Here is a 25,409-nt window from a genome sequence, read left to right on the forward strand (position 1 = left end):
ATGCAGAAAGGGATGCGGCTCAATGATGGCCACATCACCTATCTGGCGCTTTTGGCGAAGAAGGACGGGACGAGGCGAGGCTGCCTGAGCAAGAGGAGCTCGGACAACACGAAATGGCATTCAAAGTGGTTCGCCTTGTTGCAGAACATGCTGTTTTATTTCGAGAGCGACTCCAGCTCACGCCCCTCCGGACTGTACCTGTTGGAGGGATGCGGGTGCGACAGAGCGCCGTCACCCAAACCGTCGCTGTCAGCGAAGGAATGCCTGGAGAAGCAGGTAAGAGAGTGTGTGGGCGCACAGGGAGCTCACGCAACTCGGACTCATGCCACACATCCAAATCATAATATCAACTTCAGTGGGTCTGGCTGAGATTTTACGCACCAACACGGGGACAGATATTTCCCTCCCGCAGTTTTATTCCAACGTCCATAAACACGCAAAAAAGATTTCCCAGAGATGCCTGAGAATCACAATTCACTTGACGCTCAGTGTTACGTAATGGCGTCATCCTCAGAAATCGATTGTCTACATCTGGCTTTAAAACATCTTCTCAGTTGACCTCAAATACCAAGAAACAAGCAAAACGCAGAGGGAGAGAGCAGGATCAACGGGATTCTTTGCGCAAACTTAGCTACTTCCCCTTCCTCCGCTTCGTATCCGCTCATTACCCAATCATTTGTTGCATCACATTCACACAGTGGTGTACAGTGTGTTTTTAGACGTCGGGGATTGCAGCGCAGATGTGAGGGGCCATAAACTTCAGCTGCATCCCAAACTTTGCAGGTTGCCATCTTGCGGAGGGGAGCTGCCCCCTTCCCTGTCGTTTTGACGTATTGATTTAATTCCTTGTCTTGATATTAATAGCATCCTACCTTGGCAACTGCGTCTCCCCGGTTTACAGCGGCTCGGGTCGTCTGATAGCCCTCTCATTATTACAGGGTTGTAAACGAATGAATGAAAAGCAAACGATGCCCCAGGCATGCTCTTGTTTCTCGGTGTATATACCCCCCCCCCCCCCCATTCCACTCGTTTGGTTTCCTCTGGAGTTTAGAGCTGTAGATGAACATGTGTGTAGGCTGGATGATTTCCATTTTTTATTCATACAATTTAAAAGTGAGGAAGGATGGTTTCCTCCAGTGAAGCGGACTTTGAAGAGTCTAGAGCCGCTGCTACTGCTGCTGGAAGGAATGAACCTTGTGACATAAAAGCGTCAAAGAGGCAGAGAAGTGGTCAAGCTGCTGTGAGCTATGATGACTGCAGTCACCTTCTGAGATCTGCTCCGCCAGCTGCAGTCTGCTCTGCTGCTTCCCCTGCAGCACTCACACAGAAACTCCAGTGATGGGTCATTTTAGCTGCTCATAGCAACCCTCCTTCAGGTGGACAGTTGTTTCCCCACACAACCTCCATCAATACGCAAAATGTGGCACATCTGTGTTACCCTCCTTTACCCTTTTTACTTCATGTAGCCGATAAACCTTGTCACCAAGCTGGACCTCAGGCCCTGCACTGCAGACATGACACACTTTTACACAACCGTGCTACAAAACTTTCTTATTTGTCAAAGCAAATGAACCCTCCTATTATCCTTGCGTTCAGATTGAACATCAAGCATCTCTAAATAAATAAATAAAAACTAAATTTCCTAATTTAATGAGAACAACTGGGTAAACATAAAGTGTATGATTAGGTATTTTCAATGACCTGTATACTGTACACATCAGTATACAGTTATGTACCCCATGCCTTTTTAGCTATAAACAACATGTTTGAAGTATCAGTATTATACACTTACTCATTTTTGTTGTTTAGGATGATATTGACTTCACTATAACATGTAATTCTATCATCTTTAAATAAACTTCCCTCTGCTTCCTAATTGACTCACCTATATCTGTAGGAGTGCGCAAACCACTGATGGTTCACCCGACATGGGGAGGCATGCACAGCAGCTTTCTAAACCATTTCTCTTGATGCTCTGTTTGCTTTCATGCTAGATCCTCCAAAAAATTTTTAAATTGTGTTTGGTATTCCTGGGTTCAACCCCACTTTCCCTGATAATAGAGAGAGAAGTAAAAACAAAAAAGAAACCAATATGGGAGCCCATTATTCAGGGCTCACATGTGTGTCAAGGATGACATTACAACTTTAGAAAGTTAAAAACAACAGTTTAGCCCGTGGAGGAAAATCTCAACGTCACAAATGTAATATCTTCATGTAATATCCCATCTCCTGTGTTGATTAATTGTTAAGCATGATCATTTAATTCTTACTGGGCCCTTCTGTAGGTTGTCTGGTTATGAGTGAGTTTTAAAGCTACGATCTAGAGTTGATAAATAAATGATAGACACTTGGTAAACCCTCTGCAGCACCTCAGTCGCACTGTGCTTGTTTTCATCAGCTGTACCTGTTGTTCATGTCCATTGTGTTGGACTCTGCGTCACATCACGTTCGTAAAACCTTGCCCTCTTCTCCTGAGACATCAGGATTGTTGTTCATGTCGCCAAGAGGGCGCTATGTATATCAGACGATTCAACACAAATGCTAAATCTCTTAATTATCTAAGATAACTTAAAAAAAAAAAAAAAAAATCTTTGGCTGTTTGTTCAAATTTGTGTTCCTGACAAACAATGTTGTGTTGTTAGTTGCTTAAATTCAGCCATAACTTAGGCAAAAGTAACAGATCAATATATAATAAACCCATATCTGTCATATGGGTTGTTTTGGAAGACACAAGTCATCAGCTAAACTTTGTCCCCTTGCCTATTTCTTTAAAAGTATGTCAGTAGAAGAGACATGCTCTGCTCTGGGGATGAAGCAGGGGCTGAGTGGCATCCACAGTGACGGAAGTTGATGCAGTCTGCTCCAGTGAATTTATTTCAACAGTGAATTAAATGAATTTGAAAGCCTTCAATTAGCATAACCCAGTCTTCTGTTCAGCACGTGTCCCTTTATTTAATATGTGTCAGGAATAAATTTTCTCAGTGTTATGTTGGCTGTGTGGGGGTGTTCGTTTTCTGCAGTGCTAAATGTGCGTATAAGATTTGTGTGTTTGGCTGCACAAACACAAGTTCTGCATGTTGTCAATCATGCCAACATGTACGTGTGTGTGTGGGGGGGGTTCCACATCTGTACATATGGTGGGACTTTGGGGTGCTCGTCCTGTGGTCTAGGTGTGTGTCCCCCTGCAGACGCTTGTGTCGATGTATAAAAGTGAGCAGCTCCGTAGAAAAAAGGTGATCTGAGGACAGGAAGAGTAATCAATGCTGCAGGTGTCTGAGGGCATACAGATTTCCTTTTCACTTCCCCCACTCTGGAAAAACAAAGGATGACAATTGAGTCGATGAGGGAACATCAGAGGTCGTGCCACACTGGACTCTACATTTACGCTGCTACATATGCAGATTCCAGCAGATTCTAGGGTCTGTTTCTGCGTCTCTCAGTGGTGTGTGTGTGCATTTACTGTGTCTATATGTGTGTCGGAGGCGACAGAGGAACGGCCGGGGCCAGCACTGGATCTTATCTGTGTGTGACAGCGAGAGGGACAATGCTGCGAATAGATGCCAAGCCAACTGCCACCTTGCAGGGCTACGGAGCTTTTTATAGCATTCCCTCCTCAAAAAGCCAAAAGATCGGTCTCCCCCCCCCCCCCCCGGTGCGTCCATCTCCCCGTTCTCATTGTATTCTTCGGAGCGGTCTACTTTTTAAATGTTCTTAGTCCCCATTTAGAAGGTGAGCTACGTTTAAGCCCCCAGTTACTATGGCAACCCCTATTTGCATCTGAAAAAGTGCATCTGAAGGGGGCCGACAAAATGTGCTACGACGAGCCTCGGCACTGTGTGTCGCTCAGTGAGCCCAGCAGAATATGTGCATATAAGAAATGGAGTGTGTGTGGACACACACACACACAGGAACACGACCATAGAACTAAATGGGTTCTTCCCTGACCCATACGTCATCCTTTCAACAAGTTTTGTGGAAATCCATCTGTAGTTTTTGCTTAATCCTGCTTAAAAACAAACGAACCAGAGGTTTGGCAGAGGTAACTACACTATACGAGGTGTAGTGTTGTGTTCAAACAGAGCTTGGTAGTGTCATCATCAAGAACAGATATTCAGCGTAAATAAACAACACCATTGTTTAACAGTGTTTACCTGCTGAATCATATATAAAAGTAAGGCATGTTTCTGTGAAGCAGACTTCTAAAACATGGCAATTATGCTGTTATTGTTTGAAATCATGTATATAAGTAATTCTCACAAAATTATAAAAATGATGATCCATCAAGTTGTTAATATAAGCCAGGTCATTATTATACAGAATAGCAGCTTCTTTTCTTTTTCAAGATGCAAAAGACGCAAAAAAGTGGAATGGAATTTGATTAAAATTCAAAAGAAAGTCCAAAGACGGTCCACTTAAAGAGTATTTTTTTTATGAAAGGTGTTTAGAGATACCACAACTCTGATGTTTATTCATTAAGTGTCACCTTCATCAGTCCTCATTTTAAACCTGTTCAACCTCTGATCTGGATGAAGTTCAGCATTTTTTTATTCATAGATTTTAGACAAGAATTTTATGCATGGGTTGCGTTGTCTGACTTACCGACAGCTAATTTCTCCGTGGCAAAAAAAAGAAGTAGCAGCGTGGAGCTAAGTATAGCCGCCTAAAAGGCTTGACACACCAGCTTGCAGGAAGCGGGAGATGAGAAGCACATTATTGACAAAGGGCCGTTCTGCTGCTCATCAGGAAATATGGAACATTACTCCCCTTCACAAATGATTTGCTCTTGGCATTTGGGAGGGATAAAAAATCCAATATATTGGATTTGTTGGGGTCTATTTACAATGCATCAGTGTTGTATAATTTGATGCGCTTGGACCACAAATAGCCCGCCTGTACTGTTACTGCGATGACCACCACTTTGATGATTTGATCTGATAAGCCTACTAGAGAACATATGCCATAATTGCCATAACTGAACCTTTGAGGCTGTGGGGTCGCGGGAGATAATTGGAGAGTGAGTAAAAAGAGGCGAGGTCCCAGGTGCGTCACTAAAATGCAGCCAGATCACTGCCACCACGCAAAAATAAACCAAACAAAACATGGCGTCAGCAGAGAGTCTGTTAGGATACAGACCGAATGCAGAGAGGATTTATAATGATTCTCTCAAGACCTCTCCCTCAGGATCTCTGCACACATGCACTTGTGTACACATGCATGTGTACACAAATACAACTTCAGTTTCCACAAGATCTTGTTGTTTTAACGAAAGAGCTGGTCAGCGACGACCACAGTGGGATGTTCAGCAATCATTTACCATCAAACTCTTGAATAAGTAAATCAATTAATAATTGTTTTCATAATGTACTGAATAGATATTAGACCGTTTCTCTCTATCTTGTTGTTTTGCAGTATTATTTCACTGTCACGTTTAATCATGACAACCAGAAGGCTTTGGAGCTGCGCACCGAGGACGTCAAGGACTGTGACGAGTGGGTGGCAGCTATCACACAGGCCAGGTACCTCTCACACATGACCTCTGACCTACACACACACATTTAGCCGCGGAAAGTGTTGTTGAGACGTGTGTGTGTGTGTGTGTGTGTGTGTGTATGTGTGTGTACTTTTTTTACCAACCAATGGAGACATGATTGAATCCTAACAGTGAAGCGAAAACATCTCAACATTATGATTGAAAGCTTTGACTGACTTGTAATAGATGAAGTGCGTGTGTCGTGCATGGGCCCTCGATGCCGTGGCTCCATCCCCAATCACTACTGCGCAGTCTGGCTTCAAATGGTGCAAGATGGCAGCATTTGTCCCTTCGGCATGTCGTCCATCTTTATATACAAGACAGGAGAAGTCTTTCATGATATCCTCCATTGGATTTTAAGTGGATGCCTGTTGCACTCTTTCACAAGACTATCACTTTAAGAAACAAAAACAAACAAATTATTGTTCAACTTGATGTATGGAGTCCTGGGATGTGTGATGAGTGAAATGCCCCTTTAAGGCTCAGAGACGAAAACGGGTCATGAAAGACAAGCATCACAATCATTGTAAATGTCAGCAGAGTGCATTTGAGTGGCGAAAGGTCAATTGATTGGACTCATTGAGGATTACATTGATTAGTGTTCTGTCAAGGCAGCAGCACTTTACTGTAGAGGGAGGAAGTTGGCCTGTACGTATGCAATGCACAGCAGGCGAAGGATGATCTGTGCTCATCTGTCGTCATTTTGTTCATCTACATCGTCGTTCTACTGCTTTGAATGTCTGTGTTTTCCATCTTATTTCAGCATGTTTCCGGTCTAACGAGATGTTTTCCAATGTCGCTTTAATTTAAACGTAAGCTCCTATTGAACAGTCCTCACTTGTCAGGTTACGTCTAGATTCAAATTACTTTGAGGGCTGATTTATACGAGCTTGAAGGAGTCGGCTGCACAGACTTTAAGCTTCACTTAGCATATACATAAAGCGTTGAAATGGGTAATGTACAGAATTATTCCTCATGCAGAAGCAGCCTTTACACATGGTTTGCTAAACTGGTGAGTATTTGAAGGCCGGGTCATGTAAGCGCCTGTGTGTGGACGTTAAGATCTTTGGTTCAAACATATGCTGATCAGAGGTCTGCTTTTAGCTTTTGTAACTCTAAGGAGAGCCCATGAAACATGTGTTAATGAGGTCCTTGCGATGCCTCTGTGTGTGTCTGTATAGTTACAGGAACCTGGCTACAGAGCATGAGACCCTCATGCAGAAGTACCTCCATCTACTCCAAATCGTGGAGACGGAGAAAACGGTTGCCAAGCAACTTCGACAACAGATAGAGGATGGGGAAATCGAGATAGAGCGGCTAAAATCAGAGGTAACCCGCGTGTGATTTCATGCCAGTGACACCTGTATATAAGTGGGTGGTCTCTGTTAGTGTGTGGAACATTGTGAGCGAGACAGAGAGAAAAGATGAAATGAAAGAAATCAGGCAGAGAGGTTTTCACACAAAAGGACAGCACGGGACAAAGGTCACCGATGAGGTTACAACCACAACGCCGTGAGTTCATCACAAACATCGAGCCTGAAACACCTACAATTCTGTTCAGTGCTTTGTATCCTACTTATTCAGTCCAAACTGGATCAAATGCATCTCTCTTTAATGTGCTAATGGATCGCTCCAATTTAATTGAATGTCTTCAATATGCATGAATCATCTGCTATTGTACCTGATTCTGCAGCAGAGCTTGATAATCCTCTCTCTCACTTTCTATGCTAAAACATGAGGTTGTATGGACTTGGGTTGGTTTTGCTTAATTTCATAATTTATTAGCCTATTTTTATTCTTTTCTTATGCACTGTCCCAACACACTGTGTCATATAACCAGAGTAAATGTAATTGGGTGGATTCGTTTCAATTTGGCTGCAACTGGTACAGTTATTTTAATGGATGATAAAACAAATGAACATAAGCACTTTAAAACACTGAATAAAACTGAGTAGGATTGTAGTAACGATTTTTAGGTTAGCTCATAGCACAAGGTGTTAAGTGACTGCATCACAGGTTTGTGTTGAATTTCAGATCGCTGGGCTGCTCAAGGACAACGAGAAGATCCAGTCGAATCCAGAGGTGCCACCCAGTGACGATGACACAGAGATCAAGAAGATCAAAAAGGTGAGATGTGACTGGGTTTGGTGCTGCGCAGGTCAAAAGAAGAGAGTCTGGCTCAATGTGCAAACGTAGTGCAAGTAGGAAAGAGAAAGTAGGGAAGGTTTCGGTGAAGTTTGATCTGTGCCGGGGATATGCATAGTTTCTGAGACAGCTTTTTAAATAATACATCATCTCTGGGCACCTGCAGGTTTTATTTTGAATCCTTGTTTATTCAGCTTTACACTTGCATTCATAGCACGGCTTGTCCAACTTAGCCAATGGCTTCCTGTCTTCAGCTTGACACTGAGGCAGCTTTCTGCTCCTTGATAGAGATTTTGGAAAGTTGCATTGATGAAGCCACAGATAATTCTCACACAACACAACAGCCGTGACTAACAGCAAGGTGAAACAGGTTGGTCAGAGACCAGCTAGCTGCTGAATGTATTGGAAAGTTAGCAGCAATGAGAGTATTTGTTTCCCCTAAGAGTGGGTGAAACCCAAACGGGGGTATTGAATATTGAACTTACACATGTCCAGTCAGGACAAACCAGACTGTAGTCTGTAGGACGTGTAAAAACGTTGTATCACTATTGTGTTGACAGTTCACTATGTTGCTCTCAAGTTGGCAATATATATATTAATTACAAGGGAAAAAATAGTTTAAATAGTAGATTTGCTCCAACCAGGGCTACTGTATCTACAGCTGGTCTTCATACCAATTAAAGACATCAGCTATAAGATCTGGATCTGAATCTGACTAAAGATACTGTGGATTTCACTTTATCTTAGGAAGTTGGAAATCTCTGATATCTTACTGTTGCTTTTTTATTGCTCCAAATTATGTAACACTGGTCATTTTAAGAGTTTCATGTTGTAAGTATCTAACATTGCTTTGTGTAAAGATTGATAGTTGTCTTACATCTGGAATATGTTACTCTTTGGAATTCCAGGCCTCATTTGAATTAAAATACTGTTTACTGCAGGTATATCCCTAACAGCATAACCTTTTAATGCTCTACTTTCTCTCCACAGGTCCAGAGCTTCCTGCGAGGTTGGATTTGCCGCAGGAAGTGGAAGACCATCATCCAGGATTACATCCGTTCGCCCCATGCCGAGAGCATGAGGAAGAGGAACCAGGTGGTGTTTAGCATGTTGGAGGCCGAGGCAGAATACGTGCAGCAACTCCACATCTTGGTCAACAACTTCCTGCGCCCGCTTCGCATGGCCGCCAGCTCCAAGAAGCCGCCCATTACCCACGATGATGTCAGCAGCATCTTCCTTAACAGGTGGCTAGTGGTGAGACTGGTTGTGATAGTGGTGTGACTCGGCAAGGAGGGGGCTGCCACTGAACAATTTTTCATAACGGCCATTTTTGCTTATGTGTTTTATCAGTGAGACCATCATGTTCCTCCACCAAATCTTCTACCAGGGTCTGAAGGCCAGGATAGCCAGCTGGCCGACACTGGTCCTGGGTAAGATCCGCAGAGATCAACCCCTCAGTCAACCGACATTAATCTTGTTTTTGTTAGGATTTGTTTATGGGTCAATATAAACAGAAGATATTGTCTGATAAATGTTTGCAGGTTGGTTAGATAGATATTTCTTTGATGTATGCCTCAAACCCTGTATGATAGAGGTTGAGTGGTGTCACTCACTACATCCAAAAATTATATTATAGCACAATCTCTACTGTAAACACTAATAACTGAATGCTGCTACTGTACAGCCTATTTTGTTTTTCAAATTAAGATCTAACGAGAGCACAAATCAGACTGAATTCACTTCCTGAATGTGTTTGCAGAGATTTGAGCAGCTACATTTTTTCATCTCTTATTCATTGGCTTTATGGGTTATCTTACATTTTGATCAAAAGGGAATATACAATAGGAATGAATTCTGTCTCACTTCACAGCCGACTTGTTCGACATCCTGCTGCCCATGCTGAACATCTACCAGGAGTTTGTGAGGAACCACCAGTACAGCCTGCAGATCCTGGCCCACTGTAAACAGAACCGAGACTTCGACAAGCTGCTGAAACAGTACGAGGCCAAACCCGACTGTGAGGAGAGGACGCTGGAGACCTTCCTCACTTACCCCATGTTTCAGGTGAGACTCCAGGGACACACTTGAGTATTATATCAGCTTTGGTTAATGTGCTTTGCCTCAAGGTGAACAGTAAAATATCAGTGTCATGAAGCAATCTAGAGTCAATTCCTTTAAATCTATTGCAACAGTTGCTACTTCTATTTTTACAAGTAATACTTTGAATTTTATGACAGTGAAAACAACATTTGTAATATTTTACACAATGTAATTGTCCAAAAGGCTTCATACCTGTTTGTTTTCTGTAAAGTCAGACTTTGATCTCTGCTTTGATCTCTGCTGCACCTTTGAGTTAGACATTTACAATAGTGCATCAAAGTACCCTTATTTTCAAACCTTCAAATAACACTATCGATCTTCATCCAATTACCAATGCAAGAAAAATATAAATATTATATTAGATATATTATATATCAAATAAAAGTGGATTGTCAGCTTTCTGTTAAGGAGAATATTTATTTGCATTAATATACCACACATTTAGTTGATTTCAAACATTTTTGTCAACATTTTTGTTGATTTAAAAAATGTACACTCAATTTAAAACTCTCTCTCTCTCACTCTCTCTCTCTCTCTCTCTCTTTCCCTCAGATCCCTCGTTACATCCTGACGTTGCATGAGTTGTTGGCTCACACTCCGCATGAGCATGTGGAGAGAAATAGTTTGGACTACGCTAAGTCAAAGTTGGAAGAACTTTCCAGGTGAGTCAGTCAAACAACTGAAAATGCATTGTATGCTGTACTGAACGTTACAACTCAAAGACACACAGTGTGTTTACTTACATTCATTTTGCATCTGAGTTAACCACGTCGTTAATGTGTGTTTCAGTGCTGACACTGAACATGTGATTGAGAAAGTTTACAAAACTGATCCAAGCCAATTTTTTATATCATTTGATTAAATGATCTGTAGTTAAAAGTCAATCTTTATCTATCAGTGTGTTAAAGTAGTGCTGTATTTCTTTACACGTACAAGTACAAAGGAATATCTTGTGTTCAGCTTCATGATGCACATTTTCTGTCCTCGGATGATTACTGGTGATTTACGACCAAAGTTAATAACAGTTTCTGAGGCTCTATAAGCTGTAGTTCTTTAATTGTGATGTACATGAAACAATGAGCGATTGTTGTCCCGTCAGAATCATGCACGATGAGGTGAGTGAGACGGAGAACATCCGGAAGAACTTGGCGATTGAGCGGATGATTGTGGAGGGTTGTGAAGTGCTGCTGGACACCAGTCAGACCTTCGTTAGGCAAGGTAGGTCTGTTTTATTGTCTGATTAAAACAATGACAGTGAAACTATGACATTAATCTTTTTGTCTGTTTTTTGTCAAGATTTCAGCCATTAAATAAAAATGAGTGTAAACACTGTAGAAGAAGAACACCCCACTGTCTGAAGCTTTAAACTTTATGCAATCGTAACTGCAAAGCTGTTTACAAATAGCCTATATAACATTTTACTGAATATAATATATTTGTTTATTTACACATTATAGATGACTTTCAAAGTTTGGACATTAACCTTAAGCTCAAAGTGAAAGTCACTAGAGTAAAATGAATCTTTTCTCACGTGTGTTTGTGTCCCTGACTCCACAGGTTCTCTGATCCAGGTGCCTATGAGTGAGAAAGGGAAGATCACGAGGGGACGACTGGGCTCTCTATCGCTGAAGAAGGAAGGCGAGAGACAGTGTTTCATGTTCTCCAAACATCTCATCATCTGTACCAGAGGCTCTGGAGGAAAACTACACATCACTAAGGTACAGCCGGACTGTAGATTAGATCCAGTTATACTAATTGTGGACTTCCACGAGTTGACCAGATGAACTGTCATTTCAGTAGAGGGTGCTATTTTTGTTCCACTAGAAAAATGTAAAGCAAAAATTGAGTTACTACACAAACTGTATTACCTTGTAACATTGTAACCTTACACCCTTGCCACAGAATGGAACGATCTCTCTCATAGACTGCACACTGATGGAGGAGCCAGAGGGCACAGATGATGAATGTAAGTTTCCACACACAGTGCAGTATATTCATGTTTTACTCAGTATGGTGTATATATATGAAGAAACGCAGAAGGTTATATGTGCTGCAGGAAGTTGATGAAACATCAAGTCACACTGTTTTTCTACAACTATAGCTCCCAAACAGAGAAAACAAACTTCAGTCCTTGATTCATTAAAATCACTTTAGTGGATGGTTGTATAGTATCTGACACAATCCTGGAATCTCACAATAATAAACATGGTTATTTATTACCCTTACTTGGCTACTTCCTCAAATATTCATCAATAAATAACTAAGATATGTTAAAATCAAATAAGATAAGATACACCTTCACTTCAGACAGAAATGTTATTTGAAGAGAAACATACTCAAGTCAAGTGCGGCTGCAAAGGATGATATCACAAGGATGTATAGGCTATTGTATTTGTGCACTATATATGAGTAGAAATTGAAATAGAAAAATACATATATGCATATAGAGTGTTATAATTATATAGGGAGCTGTAGTATACAACATGAATATGGAGTATAGACAAAAAGCAGATTATCACAAAATATTATATTTCAGAGGTACAGTCCCATTTTGTTAACATTTTTGTTTTCTTTTCTATTCCTCTTTTTCCAATGGTCTTATGGTGTTTGATATCAGTGTATTTTATTGAAATAAAGATCGTTGAATCTGTGCTTTGCAGCTAAAGTGGAGAGGAGCGGCCAGGACATAGAGCATCTGGACTTTAAAGTGATGGTGGAGCCCAAAGACGTCCAGCCTTTCACCGTCATCCTGGTGGCTTCATCCCGACAGGAGAAGACAGCATGGACCAGTGATATCAGCCAGGTTGGTCTCCTCACCAGTATAACGTATATAAGTCTGAATACAGTATATCATAAATAAACACAGAGCAGGAGTCATGGAATAAACTCTTATTAGATGAGAAAGAGTTTGAGAGCTTACGCTCCCTACATATCATATCGACTAAACTATGTTAATCTGTTGTCAGTCAGAGTATAGAAGTAAGTTTGCTGTTAACGATGTTGTGGGTTTATATAGGTCCACATGTGATCTTATGTGGGAATAGAAACTTGCAGGATTTGTGAACTCACTCACCCTCCTTGTTATACTGTCTCTGTCTGCTTGCATTATTACAGTGCATAGACAACATCCGCTGCAACGGTCTGATGATGAACGCCTTCGAGGAAAACAGTAAAGTCTCCGTGCCACAGATGATTAAGTGTGTGTCGGACGCCGCGCAGCCAAGCACACACATTATACATGCACAAACAGAGACTGGCATCAGCATCACATGCAGTAGATACATAGTAATATGAAAAATGCAGGATTATATGTGCCAAAGCTCAGGCCTCTATACTTGTAAGGACCTCTAATTACAAAACCTATTCTCTGGGCTGTAACATAATAATAATCACAACTACATGCTTACCTTAAAAATGTACCCAGACCTCAAACAGCAATGTGAACACTTGAGAGCATGACAAACATGTCTCACTTTTCAAACATCTTCTAACTTGAAAATCCATCCTCACATTCATAGAAGTACAAAAATAATCTAATAACATGGTCACATTCCTTATGAATGTATGCAAAGTCACCACTTGAACTTTAGAGCCCTCAAGTTCTGCTAAAAATAAAAACATACTTGCTGGGTCTTTTGTACGGTCCCAGGGGCCTGAATGAGGGGCCCAGTCACACAAATGTAGAAGTGGCGAACCTTCTCCTCCTAGGTCAGCAGCAGGAAGGGGGCTGAAAAAACATTTTCTTGGTTTGCTAAAACAAGCGTGTTGAATTTCCCTGAACTTTGACTTTGAAATTTGTATTCTGGTATGTTTGACTTAGTCCTAAGAGTTCCTTAAGTCATTAATGAACCCCAGGGGCCAGTACCAAGGATTTTATTCTTGTGCTAATTTATCCTCAAATTACTCCTGAATAACTGCACATAATATGAAAGAAGCTTTTTCAATTTGGGTAGATAACAAATACATATCTATATATGCCACACATAACATAACTACAGTTTAGTAGCATAAGTAACATGCCAACCTTTGTTTGCTCTTTTGACACAGGTCTGACACCAGCTTGTACTGTGACGACGTGGACATTCGCTTCAGTAAGATGATGAACTCCTGTAAGGTCCTGCAGATCCGCTACGCCAGTGTGGAGCGCTTGTTGGAGAGGCTGACGGACCTGCGCTTCCTCTCCATCGACTTCCTGAACACCTTCCTCCACTCCTACCGCGTCTTCACCAGCGCAGACGTGGTGCTGGACAAGCTCATCACCATCTACAAGAAGCCCATCAGTGCCATCCCTGCACGGTGAGCATGTGTGTGTGTTGAATCTCTATAAACACATCCTGCAGGTGTATACGCAGAATCTGTAGGGGCCGTTAACCTTTCTGGTTTCCGTTTCCAGTTGGACCAATCATATTTAACCATGCTTTGGTTGCCTGCTGGTAAACAGTCTGTTTGGATATCGACGCATTAGATATTTCCTTTTAATTCATCTGCAGATTAGCCAACGTCTCGCCTGGACCTGAAACTCCTGAAAAACTCTCATTGTTTGTGGAGAAACGTTCCACTTGTGTTGTTTGACTCTAAACAGTGTATGGCCAAGATATCCACTCTCAACACCGGAAGCACCAAAATATTGGTTGCAGACTCCAGAGGTTAATAGCCAATGGGCTCTGAGATAGGACATGAATTGGTCATGATTAAGTACTAATAAGAGTAGTGTGTGTGTGTATTTGTGTGTGTGTGTGTGTTTGTGTTTATGTGTGTGTGTGTGTGTGTGTGTGTGTGTGTGTGTGTGTGTGGGTGTGTGTGTATGTGTGTGTGTGTGTGCGCGTGCGTGCATGCTTTAACAACATGGGGTAACTAAGTTCTAAGGCCTAGTAAAATGCGATCAAGTCAAATAAGTAATGTCTTCAATATATATCAACCAGGCACAGAAAACATGTGTCAACCCGCAGAAACTGGAGATCTCATTCTTTCACAGAGTTGTTTTCACCATTTTTGGTGAAGTATTTCTATATTTGTATACCTGAGCACGCCATTAGCATGTGACTAGACACTGTAATGCGTCTCTGAGGTCAATCCCTGCAGCCCCGTCGCCACCGAGTGAGGAACAAAGTTTTGATTTCCACTTGTTTTCTACTGAAGATGCAGCGACACTGCCGTGGTAATGGTGCAGTGAAAAGGTGGGACTTCCCTGCTGTTTGATTTTGTCTTTGCACTCACGTGGACCGGTCAATGCGCAGCCTGTCATGCAATGATATCTCGTCCAGGTGAGAAGGGACCGGAGAGGAGGCAGCGAGGGGTCAGGCCGTCACATCTTCACTCCGCCATCACAGTTAATTGGGTCCCGCGTCCGCCCACCTCGCCCCAACCCCTCCTCCTCTCTCTCTCGTTACTCTCTTTACCCTTTACCGTTCTCTCGCTTTTTATTTTTCTTTCCACAAGTCTGACCATCCCTCTCTCCGCTGCGCTGTCACCATGGCAACCCCTCACTCTGCTGCAGGACCCCACCCTCTCTACTTGTCTCTTCGTCTTCTCTCTCTCTCTCTCTCTCTCTCTCTCTCTCTCTCTCTCTCCCTCTCCCTCCCTCTCCTTTTCTCCCATCATCTGCAGTGGCTCTACAGTATTAAATATTGATGGTGGTTTGGCACCCAGAACCCTCCTCTCCTCTCCTCTCCTCTCCTCTCCTCTTGCGTCCTATACCTGCTTACATCCCTCTCCTCCCCTCCAACCTATACCTCCTCCTTCCCTCAGCCCTCATCTTCCCTCCTCTCATCTCTTTTACTGTTTTGCAAATACAGGCGAGGAGACACAACATGGCTGCGGCTAACAACAAGGAGGCTTACCATTCGCCCACTCCCATACAGCCTTAGCTGTGGTGGAATCCATATCCACTATGTTGCTCCTCTCTCGCCCCCTCCCTCTCTGTCTGTTTTCTCCCCTGCTTTCTTTTTTTTTGCATTGCACCTCTGTCTCTTTCTCCCACTTCCCCTCTCTCCATCTCTATCTGGCTCCCCTTTTCGCTCGGTCTCTCTCTCCCCGTGTCTCTGTGGGCCTCCCCTGGGCTGGTTGCTGTTGGCAGCACCCGTGCCTCCCACACTGTCACTTGACATGCTATTTATAGGCCTTCAGAGGGGGTGGCTCTCAGTGCAAGGAGGATGCTGTCTTAAACAATGTAGCTTAAATAAAAGAGGCAAGATCTCCCGAAGAGCCCTGTGGTGTTCCCTCTCTGCTTCTGTGTACAGACACCGAGCGCCACGACCCCCCAAACCTCCTCCTACCACTGTCTCCCATTGAGGCTGCTCAAATCATTTTAAACTGTTGTTTTGTCAGTTGTGAACAAGAGTTGCCGATGTTCATCCTTCTGTCTTTTTCACACACGCCCTTCCATTTTCTCATCTCTCTCATTCCCACCTTCTCTGCAGCTCTTTGGAGCTTTTCTTCGCCAGCAGCCAGAGCAACAAACTCCTCTACGGCGAGCCACCCACGTCGCCGCGTGCCAGCCGCAAGTTCTCCTCCCCTCCTCCTCTCTCCATCACCAAGACGTCCTCGCCCAACCGTCGTCGCAAGCTTTCGCTCAACATCCCCATCATTACAGGGGGCAAAGCCCTGGACCTGGCCGCGCTCAGCTGCTCCCCCAATGGCTATGCAAGCATGCACACCACCATGTCCCCCTTCAGTAAGACCGGCCTCGACATCAACAAGCTGTACGTGTCCAGCACCATGGCCAGCAAGATCCCTGACGAGGGAGAGGCCAAAGCCGAAGGCAAGGCTGAGGAGAGTGCCCTTAACAAGCAAGGTCAGAACCACTGTCCGAGGGATTGTACTCAGTTTTAATGAGGAGCTTGTTCACTGTGGTTTCAGTTTTACAAGTCCCCTGTCCACGGCTCACATCTATCATATATGTATCCTCGGTATTCCATTAAAGTAGAGCTTACATAATTCATATTTTGTTTAAATAAAGGGTATCGCTTGGGATTTAACAACCAAGAACCAGCCAAAAGATTCTCAGGTTGTAAATGTAGAATCATAATATTAGATCAGATTACAAAAGATAATTGTGTGTTTATTTGGGGATAAAAACAATGTTTTGATATAATATAAAATTCAACGGATCAGCACTATCAAAAATAATAGCACAATATTTGTATGAAATTATACAATTTCTTTTTATATGTTTTTAGACTTAATGGGCTTTGTAGTTTCCACAACGTTTGTCTAGACCTTCTGTTCTATAACAATCTCAGTGGTTACGTCTGCACATTTCCTTGTCACACATTTTCTCTACTGTCTCTCCTCTTGATCTGAAACACTTTGTACTTTGTCTGTGCAGATCTTTCAGTGAAAGAGGAATGTGATGAGAACCCAGGTCCGAGTGACGAGGTAGAAGCAGAAATGTCTCCACCCAAGTCCCCGTCAACACCTAAGAATGTCAAGTCCAAAAACTCTGGTACATTATGTCTCTGTTTCTCCATTATTATTATAATTATATTATTATTATTTTCATCATCTATCTCCAAGACTTGTTCAGAATGTCTTGTAATCTACTTTTAAATTCCAGCTGTCAACAATAAATGACAAGCACATTGAGCACAATGTTAAAGCTGGGAAACTACAGTAGCTGAGTGCTTAAAGTATTCACCAGAGGAACATCCTGTCAAAGAACTGATCAATGATAATAGATTTTTTATAATGACAAAAACCTTTATAACATAACAGCTATAACCTTGGCTATAGATATACCTGTTTTTACCTTACAATATTCAGGAGTGCCGTTTTGGGAGGATATTTCCTGACAAAATTTGCTAGCTGTACGGAATTTTGTGAAATTTGCGTTCTTACCAAGAGTTACTTTTTATATGAGAAGATCAATGCTTCTCTCATGCCTGTGAAGGAACTATTTTGGCACCGCCAGCCGTCTATTAACTTAGCATAAAAACTGGAAACAGGGGCAACAAAGTAGCTTGGCTCTGTCAGAAGGAAACAATATCTGCCGGGACCTATGTATGTTATAAAATATATACATTGTATCTTTCATCAGTACAAAGACTGATGTGTAAATACAAGGATGGTCCTGCTGTTCAGTCAAATTAGGTTGCCAGGTAACCATGGAAATCCTAGGATGTCAAATCTTCTCAATATACTCTCAGCAGTGATTTAGTATATTTTTCAAAATGTCCAAATATTCCTCTAATACACCCCAAACATTCAAATGCAGATTTCTTGGAGTCACACAACAAAAACCTTCAAATACTGTGAAATATTCTGTCAAGTTCAATTATTTGCAGGAAAAACCTGGCAGGTGTAACCGAACAGTGGAAACATGTAGATTCTCGATTATATCAACATCAAAGAAAATAGAATAGGTTTTCCAATCATGTCTCAAATCTAAAAAGGTGAACCCCCCCCCCCCCCCCCCCCCCCCCATTGAGCAGGTGGGACAAGTTACAGCGGTTGAGTTATACAGAGTTAAATAAACATCGCCACACACGACTTGTAGCTAACTTCTCAGAAAGCGAGGAGTGTAATTATAGCCAAATAAGGTCTTGATAAAAACCACCCACAGCCTCCTGGCCCTTCCCATACTGCAGAGAGAGGGAGCATCAAGCCTGTAGGTCGTCAGGCACAATTCCTCCCCAGTGTGTTCTCTTCCCACGGTGCTGGATACAAGGGAAGCCAGCGCCTTGTGTGAGTAGGTGGAAGGAAACCTTGTACCTTAGCAACGATGTGCGTGTTCTTCAATACCGCCCCCGGCTGAACGGAGGAAGGCAGGGAGAGAAGGAGGGAGAGAGGGAGGGAGGCAGAGAGGCAGACACGGTGGAGTGTACGCCATCACCACCACGAGCTGCAGGGCACACTCCGCTCGGTCCGTTTTAGCTCGTTGTTCCCCTCTAGTGGTCAACAAAAGGAAACAAAGTCACCTTTAAAGGGAAAGTTCCCTGAAAAATGAAAATTCACTTATTTATCTAATCACTACTATGCCGATGGAGGGGTGGGTGAAGTGTTTGAGTCCACAAAACACTTCTGGAGATTCAGGGGTAAAGCAGAATATGATACAATTGAAGGCAATGGTGTCCTCTTCTTCAAACTTAATGAAACAGCACAAGATACATAACATGCCTCCGGCCCTTCGGCTAAAAACATGCTGTAAATGACCTTGTTTCAAGTCGAAAATGAATGTCGGGGCTTCCGGTAACTTGGATGACACCACACGAGCAGTATGGGGACAGTTTATGTATTTGCTTTTGATTTATTACATCTGAAGAAGACGACACCATTGACTTTAACAGTATTGGGTTCTTCAACAAAGCAGTATCCCCTGAGACTCCAGAAGTGTTGTGTGACTCAAACACTTCACCCACCCCTCCATCGCCATAGCGGTGAGTAGATAATGAGGGAATTTTCATTTTTCGGTGAACTATCCCTTTAATAATCTAACAGGTGATTTCCCTCCTAGCCTGATCCTGTCAAAGACAACAACTGTTTTTTTAATTAACTGGAACTTTCTCTTCACATTACGAACAACAGTGAAGAGTAATTAAGGGATTTGATTGTTTCCCTCCTTGCAGAGTTTTCCCTGTTTTCCTTCAACAATGGCATGGTGGTGTCATCTTGCCGGGAGCTGGACAATAACCGCAGTGCCCTTTCTGCCGCCTCAGCCTTTGCCATCGCCACGGCTGGTGCCAACGAAGGCACGCCAACCAAGGAGAAGTACCGTCGCATGTCGCTCGCCAGCACAGGTCAGTCACACCGGGGGATGGAGCATCTCTTGGCTTGTTGAGGATGTTTATACTATTGTGCTGTCATTTACATATGTTATAGTTAAAAGTATTGAAGTGTAATCAGTTTCAAAAACAGTAATTCTTTTACTTTTGAGAAAAAACATTTAGATTGTCAGATCAGTTGTTCGGGTGAATGTACGTATCCTTGATGAATATTAACTGTGCAAACTGATGACTCATCTTTTTCTCTATGTAAACAACATAGAAACCTATTAAAAGTGGTGCTGCTCTTAGTATGTCACATTCAGTCTGGACATAATGTTGTTATACATGGTCCCAGGTTACCCTACGGACCAGAGGAACGGGGACAAAGAGTTTGTTATCAGAAGAGCCGCCACAAACCGAGTCCTGAATGTGCTGCGTCACTGGGTCTCCAAACACTCGCAGGTACACCTTGCTTTCCTCCTTTTCTCCTCACCTTCGTTTCTGTCACTCCATGCTTTTTCAGAAGAAAAAAACCCAACAACACTTGTGTGATGACCTTCTTGTTGCTGTTGTTGTCGTGTTGGTCCTCAGGACTTTGAGCTGAACACAGAGCTGAAGATGCGGGTAATTAGTTTCCTGGAGGAGGTGATGCATGACCCAGAGCTGCTGACACAGGAAAGAAAGGCAGCTGCCAACATCATCAGGTCGGTTTCCTGTTAGCGTTGCTTGGTGGCTCATACAGTTATTAATGACACATCTGTGTGTAATCAGGTGGAAAAACATTCTACAAGATTTCTTCTAATGCTTTAGATATGATTGAGATGTATGCATTTTGTCGGGGGCTGTATGGGGCACACCCCCCAAAAAACTGAATTATTACGTTCACACGATATAGTTTCTATCACTCAGTCAATGATATGATGTCACTGTGAGGCTCAGTTAATCTAGTTAGTTAGTGAGCCATTTTTGTGAGCTCGGCATGTGTCCACCTGCTGAGATCTCACAGTCAGAAGTAGGAGATGGGAAGGGGCCAGGTTCACCTCAGGTCTCCACTGAAAGCCCATGGTCGGTGGAGCGGGGAAATCTGCCGCACCCATGGAAGGCCAGAAAGGTCAGGATTTGAATGGGGTTTACTCATGTGAACGTGTATGAGTGAACTGCCACCACTGAGGCCAACAATGAAACCCTGGACCCTTCACTATCACAGGGCGACCAACATATGAGACAAACAACCGTTCACACTCACATTAACATCTTTGATCAATTGAGAGTCTCCAATGAACCCAACGCTCGTCTACATGTCTTTGGACTGTAGCAGTGTTTTTTCTCCGGAGTACCCAGAGAAAAAACCACACAGACACAGAGAGAATATACAAACTCCACTCAGAAATTGGATTTGAACTGGAAACCCTCTTGTTGTGAGGCGACAGTGCTACCCACCGCACAGCCATGCCACCATGTAAACCATAAGAAGACAATCTTCCACTGCGGAAGATAGAACAAGCACTAACATTTGTTTAACACAAAAAATACAGTTTTGTGTTTAAACTTATCAACCCCACAAGATTAAAGTATGAAGCTGAAACCTGAAGTGCCCATAACCCAAACTGAACAAATACTAGAAATGAATACAAAACTTGAATGGGTCAACTTTTTTTCCTTTTCATCAGGTTAAATCCAGTTACGTTGTGGAAGGTAAAAACAATTTTGGACAAAACTGACAAATAATGGTCAGTTTGTCTGTTTGTATGCAGGACTCTTACTCAGGAGGACCCTGGAGACAACCAGGTCACCCTGGAGGAAATCACACAGATGGTGAGGGAAACATTACAAAAGTCTTTTCAGTATTAAAAAAAACCTTTTACTTCTTTAAATTGATGTGTGTAGAAATGATTTATACTTTATAAGGCATTTACCGTGTGTGTGTGTCTGTGTGTGTGTGTGTGTGTGTGTGTCAGGCCATGGAGGACTCTAAGACTGAACCGTTTGAGAGCCACTCTGCCCTGGAGATAGCGGAGCAGCTCACACTGCTGGACCACCTGGTCTTCAAGGTCATCCCATATGAGTGAGTACACACACACACTCGAACAAAGCCACTCGCTCCATCAAATAAAAAACAAGTCTGAGGGGCTGAGTGGGCGGGTGAAGGGAAGTGCACATGTTGTGTGTTTTTCATTGTTGATCATTTGAAAACATTATTTTTTTCAACAGGGAGTTCTTCGGTCAAGGCTGGATGAAGAACGACAAGAACGAGAGGACTCCGTACATCATGAAAACAACAAAGCATTTCAACGATGTACGTGTCTTAGACAGAAAGATACAGTAGATAGATAGATAGATAGATAGATAGATAGATAGATAGATAGATAATAGATAAAAAGATAGAAAGATAGATAGATAAATAGATAGATAGATAGATAGATAGATAGATAGATAGATAGATAGATAGAAAGATAGATAGATAGATAGATAGATAGTTAGATAGATAGATAGATAGATAGATAGATAGATAGATAGATAGATAGATAGATAGATAGATAGATAAATAGATAGATAGATAGATAGATAGATAGATAGATAGATAGATAGATAGATAGATAGATAGATAGATAATAGATAGATAGATAGATACATAGATAGATAGATAGATAGATAGATACATAGATAGATAAATAGATAGATAGTTAGATACATACATACAGACATACATACATACATACATAAACATTATTATCAAGATGTCTGTTATGTTTTGTCAGATCAGTAACAGGATCGCCACAGAGATCCTGCAGTGGGACGATGTCATCATGCGTGTTGGGGTGTTGGAGAAATGGGTGGCGGTGGCTGACATCTGCCGCTGCCTCCACAACTACAACGCAGTGCTGGAGATCACATCCTCTCTGAACCGCAGCTCTGTCTTTCGCCTCAAGAAGACCTGGGTCAAAGTCTCCAAGCAGGTACCGGCCTCTAATCTAAAGGAAGCCTGATTTCTTCCAGCAGTGGGTTCCCATTTTCCAGCGTTTATGCTAAGCTAAGCTAAGCCTCCTGTGTCCTAGTTCTACCATCACATTTACTCGACAGCTAGGAGAGTGGTATTGACCTTCACTTCTGATTCTTTGACAAAAAATGTTTCTTGGTCCTCGTGCATTTCATTCTTTATTTTTTTTTATTACCAATACTAAAAAAATAAAGACAAATTTAGAAAATCAAACAAAGTGAAAAGAAAATAACATGCTCAAATAGAGATAATCCTCATACATTTGCCTCGATTCATAAAACTTTGCCAACTAAACATTTGAATCTGGATTGTAACCTTTTTGCCTTGGTACATTTCCCAGACAAAGACTGTGATTGACAAGTTACAGAAGCTGGTGTCGTCAGAGGGACGGTTCAAAAACCTTAGAGAAGCTCTGAAGAAGTAAGTGTCCACAGCTCCTCTCTCTCCTTTAGAGGCTTCACACATTCTACAAGAGGGATTTTGAGTTGCTCCTTGTGTGTTTGTTTATTACTCTTTGTGTGTACCCCTGTATAACTGCTGTGTCCCTCTGACCCGCCTGCTGTCCTCAGCTGTGACCCGCCTTGTGTCCCCTATCTGGGAATGTACCTGACCGACCTGGCCTTCATCGAGGAGGGAACGCCCAACTACACTGAGGACAGCCTGGTCAACTTCTCTAAGATGAGGATGGTAAAAACACCCATGTGATGATCTACATTCATCACTTCAAATTATTAAATCCTTCTTTGAATTTAGTTTCTCTTATGTGCATCTTCTGTTTTCATTTTTTTCATTGTTTTTAATGATTGTGAAACTGGTGGACAACAAAGTCTGTAAGGTTGAATCTTATATCATTTTTCTTTCTCTTATCTTCAGATATCTCACATCATCAGAGAGATACGTCAGTTTCAGCAAACAGCTTACAAAATTGATTATCAACCAAAGGTGAGATTATTATTACTTTTCTAACTGTGTACATTTTCAGGAGCTTCGATTACCTGTCAGGATGCGTAGCAGGAATGTATAATTTCAGTTTTTTTACAGATATACGTCTGTATTGATTGGTACTCGAGTTTAACGTCATAAATTAATAACCATGTGAACTCTTTATTTCCATTTAATCTAAAGAAAGAGACCACTGAGAATTTGTGAGAGGTTGCCCCCTATGTCTTTATTGGTCAAATGTATACCTGTGATGACTAGTTAGTGATCATTAACAATACAGTAAACCTTTCTTTATTTTTACCGTCCAAACAACACCACAAAATATCGATAAAGCTCCGATAGCCTCATTTACATTTTTTACCCTTTCCTGTTTGAGAACCAAAAAAGCGAAGTAAAAAAAAAAAAGTAGCCAGCTCATGATCAGATGCATTAAGAAAATGTAAATGACCCACATTTATATGTGTACATGCTCTCTTTCAATATTACTATTTTATAGGGAAAATAGAAAAACAGAAATGATATAAATAACCATTGTGGTTGTGCTCTTTGTTGCTGCAGGTGGCAAAGTACTTGCTGGACTGTAGTGCAGCGCTGGACGAGGAGAGCCTCTACGAAGCGTCTCTGAGAATCGAGCCCAAAACCTCGTCATGAGGAGGATCTCCCTCGACCTCACATGGACAGTTCACAAACTATATATCATAATGTACATACACTATTATTTGTATTAGACACAGTAGGCCGTTCTCTTCTAGTATGTGTTCCCCAATGGACCCGTTATGTATAATTGTTATTAGAGACTTGAGTAGAAGCCCAGAGAGGTTTTATTTATATAGTCACAGAGTATTTATATGTTATTTATCGTCTTAAACTACACTTTACAATGAAGCTATTTTCAGCCAGAGAATAAAACAGCCGGGAGAGTACATAGCATGATACTTACCCACATCATACTGGAAATATGCAGCATAACAAAGACGCTCGTTCATGAGAGGTGGCGGGAACATTCGACACACGACCATCACGTTTCCTGCTCAAGAGACAACTGCAGAGATTTGAGATATGTTAAAGTGTTGGAGTCAAAGCCTGCTGATTCCGACAGGGACAGGTTTTTTCAGTTTGTAGAGACGGGTTTTAAACGCTTAGCTTACTGTCAACTTATTCCCCTGGTGGGCATCATGATGTATATATCCAGTATAAGCACCGGGCAGTGTATGTAGCAGATGTAACCAATATTGAGCCACTTCAGGAAGTTAAATTCCCAGCTTTTACATTCAAAACAGCGAGAGCATAGATTTTGTGGTTAATCCTCTTTGGCCAGTGCATTATGGTTTTTGCCTTAATCATGAAATGGATTATATACCACAGAACTATGTCAACTATTTTATTCTACAATTTGCCAAATGAAGCAGAGACACCTGCCCTGTACAATATTAACGTGCAGGCAGTCGGCTGCATTTCCTGATGTGCAATGTGTTTAAAGACATATCCCTCAAAATGTGTTATTCTTATGATCGTTCAACTCTGTAATAACTTTTTTCCTGTGTATGACACCTTGAAACAAACGTTGAAAACAACTTATAAGTGTAACACATTCTGTATCCTGTCTATAATGTGTTAGCAGGAGCTATACAGTAGTAATATTGTGCTTACTCTTGGAATATTTATATGTATTTTTTACTGGCTTTGTATAGAAAAACACCTAAAGCTTAAGTGGCAGGCATGTACCACTTTCACGTGTTTAAATCAAACCTATATCTAGAACAGTACGTGTTCTGTATTTACACCCCGCCCTTGCACATGCATCTTTACCCTCTAACAGGCACATCAGATGTTTGCAGTGAGCAATACCCAGTGGTATGAGAATTATATTTCAGTCTGTTTCAACAGCTTGAGTAATATTTCCAGTTTTGTATAAAAGTGTATTCTTTCCTGATTACCTCTTGTTAATAAATCTATTCTTTCTCAGGGGGAGAAGGCTCTGAAGGCTGCCGTG

General features: G+C 41.9%; 1 protein-coding gene across 4 annotated transcripts; it reads left to right on the top strand.

Annotated features, from left to right (window-relative positions):
* LOC128438580 (ras-specific guanine nucleotide-releasing factor 1) lies at positions 1–25,390 on the top strand. Of its 4 annotated transcripts, none has more exons than XM_053421174.1 (27): positions 1–276; positions 5,410–5,516; positions 6,712–6,859; positions 7,565–7,657; positions 8,666–8,919; positions 9,026–9,105; positions 9,546–9,739; positions 10,328–10,437; positions 10,875–10,993; positions 11,333–11,509; positions 11,673–11,741; positions 12,436–12,578; positions 12,890–12,972; positions 13,823–14,071; positions 16,195–16,568; positions 17,103–17,219; positions 19,339–19,509; positions 19,832–19,938; positions 20,068–20,180; positions 21,231–21,291; positions 21,435–21,541; positions 21,688–21,772; positions 22,236–22,433; positions 22,815–22,894; positions 23,044–23,161; positions 23,348–23,416; positions 23,975–25,390. In XM_053421174.1, exons 1-27 carry the CDS (start codon positions 1–3, stop codon positions 24,065–24,067), a joined length of 3,795 nt encoding a protein of 1,264 aa, XP_053277149.1. In that variant the 3' UTR covers positions 24,068–25,390. The 4 variants fall into 4 exon arrangements, with proteins under 4 accessions (XP_053277149.1, XP_053277168.1, XP_053277158.1 ...); XM_053421193.1 differs by having other exon boundaries at positions 11,333–11,493; positions 11,678–11,741; XM_053421183.1 differs by having other exon boundaries at positions 11,333–11,493; positions 11,678–11,741; positions 12,442–12,578; positions 12,890–13,009; positions 13,821–14,071.
* Positions 25,391–25,409: the final 19 nt, after the last annotated feature.

Source organism: Pleuronectes platessa, chromosome 1 (assembly GCF_947347685.1).
Source record: "Pleuronectes platessa chromosome 1, fPlePla1.1, whole genome shotgun sequence".
Lineage (NCBI taxonomy): Eukaryota > Metazoa > Chordata > Actinopteri > Pleuronectiformes > Pleuronectidae > Pleuronectes > Pleuronectes platessa.

Coding starts and splice junctions, on each gene's coding strand:
- LOC128438580 (XM_053421183.1), top strand. CDS start 1: ATGCAGAAAGGGATGCGGCTCAATGATGGCCACATCACCTATCTGGCG. Junction 16,569..17,102: donor GAGTGCCCTTAACAAGCAAG/GTCAGAACCACT, acceptor TTGTCTGTGCAG/ATCTTTCAGTGAAAGAGGAA. Junction 19,510..19,831: donor CATGTCGCTCGCCAGCACAG/GTCAGTCACACC, acceptor ACATGGTCCCAG/GTTACCCTACGGACCAGAGG.